We start from the raw sequence: 4,635 nt of genomic DNA, 5'->3' as shown, positions 1-4,635 counted from the left end.
ATATGAGATTAATGGAGGTCATTGACATAGGAGGGGATTTCCTCCTATGGAGCTGATGTGGCCAGATCTCAACCACAGATCTGATTTCAATGGATGTAAGCAACCAGAGGGAACTTTGCAAATGAGCCATCCACTTGATATTAGCGTAGAACAGCTGTCAATGACCTCAAAAACCCCTCCCCGTAATCAACATCCAGATCCCCTCCTCCCATCGTCCCTCTCCCATGCCGAATACTCTCCCTCCTCCTTCCTCTGTCGACGCCGACGCCGAGCTCCTCCCTCATCGCCAAGCTCCCCCGCTGTCGACTCCGACGCTGATCCCGACGCCGAGCTCCTCCCCCGTGCTCCTCCATCGTCGAAGATCGAGCTCCTCCCTCGAGACGACGAGTTCCTCTCTCCTCTCCGAGCTTCCCTGCTATCGACGCCGACGATGACCCCGACGCCAAGCTCCTCCCCCGTGCTTCTCCCTCGTTGAAGACCGAGCTCCTCCCTCGACGCCGACGCTGAGCTCCTCCCTCGTCGATGCATTTGAGCAAATAGTCAGAGGTATAATTTCCAAACTACTTCGTAGTTAATCGATCTGTAGATGCATAAGTGGACGTTATAATCCTTATTCAGATTGTTAATCATGTTTTCCCTTCTGTAGATGCAAAATTGATGGGCTAACTATCATGCTAGCAGGACCTAATGGCAAGGTTAGGAGATCGTGCAAGTGGTATGTTTAAAAAAAATTGCAAATGTATGGAGGGGTTTTTGATAAGCATCAAAGGTTAGGAGGGTTATATGCATAAGTTAAATTTTGGGGTGTTATCTCAAAATTTCTCAAACTTAGGGGGGTTCATATGAAATTTATCCAAATGATGTCTGAGAGAGAGAGAGAGAGAGAGAGAGAGAGAGAGTTATTGCAGGAGACTATTGACGAGTATCCTATTCTGTGCAAATATCCATATATTAAAGTAAGAGATAGTCAAATTTTTCCAAAGCAATTAGCAATAAAACATAATTTTTCTAAAGCAATTAGCAATGAAACAGCATTTACCCTCAATATTAATATATCATTTAAGGGCACAACTCACTAATATAAACAACTTTAAGATATATAAGAAAAATAACTCGAAACAACAACGATTGCAGATTGAAACAATAGTCCAATCAAAATAGTTCGAGATACACAACACTATAAGCAATAATTGGATAAAAATTCATCATTGACCAATGCGAAACTATAAGCAATAATTGGATAATAATTTGAAAAGTGATATCAACAATTTTAAGGGCCCGTTTGCATAATGGAAGTATTAGAAGTAAGAAGTAGGTTATAGAAGTAACTTTCAAAGCTATGAAGTGGGAAGTAGTGGAAATATCATTTTTTTTGTTTGTTTCATATATTTTTGGAAGTAATGGAAGTAAAACTTCTTCCTCTTCATTTACTTTTTTTGTTTGGATAACATTTGAAAATATTATTAGGAAGTAATTTTATCAATGAAAAGTTGTTAGAAGTAACTAATAAAGGAAATATTAATAAAAAATTATTTATGTCATAATTAATGTGCATTTCAACTACTTCCGAGCTACTTCTGAGTATTGAGGATTGGAAAAATATTTTGGAAGTAAGGATGACACGTAGGCGCCACATAAGCATTTAGGGAAGTATTGGAAGTAAGTTTTTCAGAGAACCAAACACATTTTTTTGCTTGGAAGTAGCAGAAGTAGCCTCTACTTCTTTTACTTCAGCTACTTCACAATTACTTTCGTGCAAACAAACAGGCCCTAAGATAAAATCCCAACAGAATTTGAAAAGAAGATCTAATCCTATCCCAGTTAGGCTTCACATAGCTATATATGTATTTCTTTTAATTGATCTTATGTTAGATTCGTTGAGGAGGATTACAGGTAAATATTTTTTTTAGCCCTTTGTTTGTTCCTTTCATGTTGTGCGTATCCTGCCAACGCTTTCTTATTATTTTTTTATTTATTTATTTTTTTCTCTTTCTTCTTTCATCTTGTTCCCAGTTTTTTTTTCCTTTCGTCTTCTTCTTCTCGTCCACTTCTTCTTTTGTGGTTTTTTTTTTTATTTTCGTTTTTTTTTTTTGTGTGGCGTGTGCCTGAGAATACCAGCGCCTCTCTTTTGATTTTTTTTTTTTTGATTGTTTTTTGTCTTCATATGTGCACCAATCTCTTCATGTTCCAATTTTTTTTTCGTCTTCATATGTGCACCAATCTCTTCATGTTCCATTTTTTTTTCATTTCCATCAACAAAAGGCGCCCAATCGAGTTGATTAGTCGTACTCATTAAAATATTTTTTTCCACCTCCCTATTTATTACTTTAGATTTTATAATAGACTTGTTTTCACATTGGAATTCCAATTAACATTGACCCAATTTTGCAGAATGATATTCAACATTAATTTTTTTTTTTTTGCACTTTTATATCCAAAAGTTTCAATTTATTTCATCTTCTTACCTATTCTCTGTAGTCTCAATTTCACTGAAATTTGAGAGGAAGAAATTAACAAAGACAACATAAAAATCAACAGAAGGGAAACCGTGGCCAAATGCCCCTTAGCTGATCTCCTGCTGATCTCATTCCTGAATCAAAGTTGGTACCCTCGCCGTGTTTGTCTACAGGAAGTCCACAGTAGAACATTAAGTTTATCTCTTTCATCGATGACTGAAATTGAAACTCAAATTTGGTACCCTTGCCGTGTAACGTGTTTGTCTGCAGGCGTACGTGGAAACTGACGCAGTTTATCAGTCGTGTAGTTTAAGAGTTAACATCCGATATAAACCCCTCAAATCTTACACATTTGTGAAGTTACCCTCTAAATCGTAGCAATAGCTATGTTAACCTCAAATCCTATTTTGTACTAATTAATATGCTTCAAAAGGAACCCTTATTATGGCCGATCCATGATATTAGCTAGAGCATCACGATGCCTGTGTACTATTGAAACTGTCAAGCACAATCCATGATATTAGCTTATCGTACGAAGAGTATAGTAGAGTTAGCTCTATCCTTTTCGTTATGACTCTCTGTCCTGTTCAATATAACCCACAGAAACTTTCTAGAGAACAAGGAAAATGTCTTTAATGCAAAGATGATGACACAAAATTAAGGCAGTGAAGTGCGAGGGCCAAAAAAAAAAATCTGTTTAAGCACTTCTACAATTATTACCCTCTTCAAATAAATGCGACGTATCTAGCTAACTACAGTAACCTCTTCCTACTATGTACATTGCCCTCTTAATATCACAACATACGTGAGAACTACACACCACCACAATCGTCTCAAACGAGAAAACACCCCCTTACAAACTCAGACTATACCTTGATTGCTAGAGCTCGGAGTAGTAGAACTACTACTCATCCAACAGTTCTTCATCACCGAATCAGGCGATATCGACCCTGAATCCTTCAACAGCCTCGACTCCTCCTTAGTCCTAACCTCGCAATTGTCGCCATTACAATATTGACTACCCGCCTCGATCTCCTTCAACCCCTCCAAAACCTCCTTTATCGGAGGCCTCATGTCCCTATCCATCTGCAAACACCTGAACGCTAGCTCGGCCATTTGAGTCACCATCCTATTCGCCTCCTGATTGGAGCCGAATTCAAGTCCCGGATCGACCAAATCCGCCAACTCGCCGTTCTGGATCTTACTCATTGTGGCCATAGCCAAACTTATCTCGTTCGGCCTAAGGTTGACATCTACCGCCGGCCTAGACGATATGAGCTCCATAAGGACCACTCCGAAGCTGTAAACGTCGCTCTTATCTGTAAGTTGATAGAACCTGTGGTACTCCGGGTCGAGGTACCCTGGGGTTCCTTGGGGCGCGGTGGACACGTGCGTGGCATTGGCGGGGAAAAGGCGGGAGAGGCCGAAATCGGCAACCTTCGCGTTGAAGTTGTTGTCGACGAGGATGTTGTGGGTTTTGACGTCGCGGTGGATGATGTCGATGGAGTGGAGGTAGGAGAGGGCGGATGCGGTGTCGATGGCGGCAGAGAGGCGGAGGGAGAGGGGGAGGGAGGTGGAGCGGTTTCGTACAGACGCTTCACGGCCACAACGCGTCCGTCTCGGAGAAGGCCTGAAATCATCAGTGTAATTAACTTTCTATGAATCAAACATGTACATACTAAAATAGAGCAAATAAGAGTTATATTTAAGATTGAATCATCTTTTTTCATGTAAATAATGAGATATTAGCTTGCTGACCGAATCAAATTAGACCTTAATTCTCCAGTACTTCACCATTGTCAACATTATCTCATCACGAGCACCATAAGAATCAAATTAGACCTTAATTCTCCAGTACTTCACCATTGTCAACATTATCTCATCACGAGCACCATAAAAGGCGCTCGGTATACGTGAAATTCAAACATAAACGATAAGCTTTTGGTAAGCTCCATAAGGAGCAGCTAGTTTTTGATAGTAATCATAAAGAATAAGTTCACTGTTTAAACCTATAGCAATTCTATTTTGAAATAGAATTGGGGTAGGTTTAAAATTGAATTATGTAAAAGTAAACAAACATTAAGGGTTAGAAACTTTTAAAATAACATGTAAGGGTCACAAGGGTACTAAAATGCCAATTTTAAAACTTCAGGTCTGCCAAGAACAAATGAGGGCATGC

At 39.5% G+C, this 4,635-nt stretch overlaps 1 protein-coding gene across 1 annotated transcript in view; it reads right to left on the bottom strand.

Moving 5' to 3' along the window:
* Positions 3,084-4,635, bottom strand: part of LOC109831655 (LEAF RUST 10 DISEASE-RESISTANCE LOCUS RECEPTOR-LIKE PROTEIN KINASE-like 1.1) — a 3,539-nt gene continuing 1,987 nt past the window's right edge. The window contains 2 exon segments of the mRNA XM_020399057.1: positions 3,084-4,037; positions 4,040-4,086. Of these exon segments, the coding sequence (XP_020254646.1) occupies positions 3,318-4,037; positions 4,040-4,086 (767 nt within the window). The 3' untranslated portion in view covers positions 3,084-3,317.

This window comes from Asparagus officinalis, chromosome 1 (genome assembly GCF_001876935.1).
Source record: "Asparagus officinalis chromosome 1, Aspof.V1, whole genome shotgun sequence".
In the NCBI taxonomy this organism is placed as follows: domain Eukaryota; kingdom Viridiplantae; phylum Streptophyta; class Magnoliopsida; order Asparagales; family Asparagaceae; genus Asparagus; species Asparagus officinalis.
Note: the sequence above shows the minus strand (reverse complement) of the source record. Positions and strands in the feature narration are given on the sequence as shown.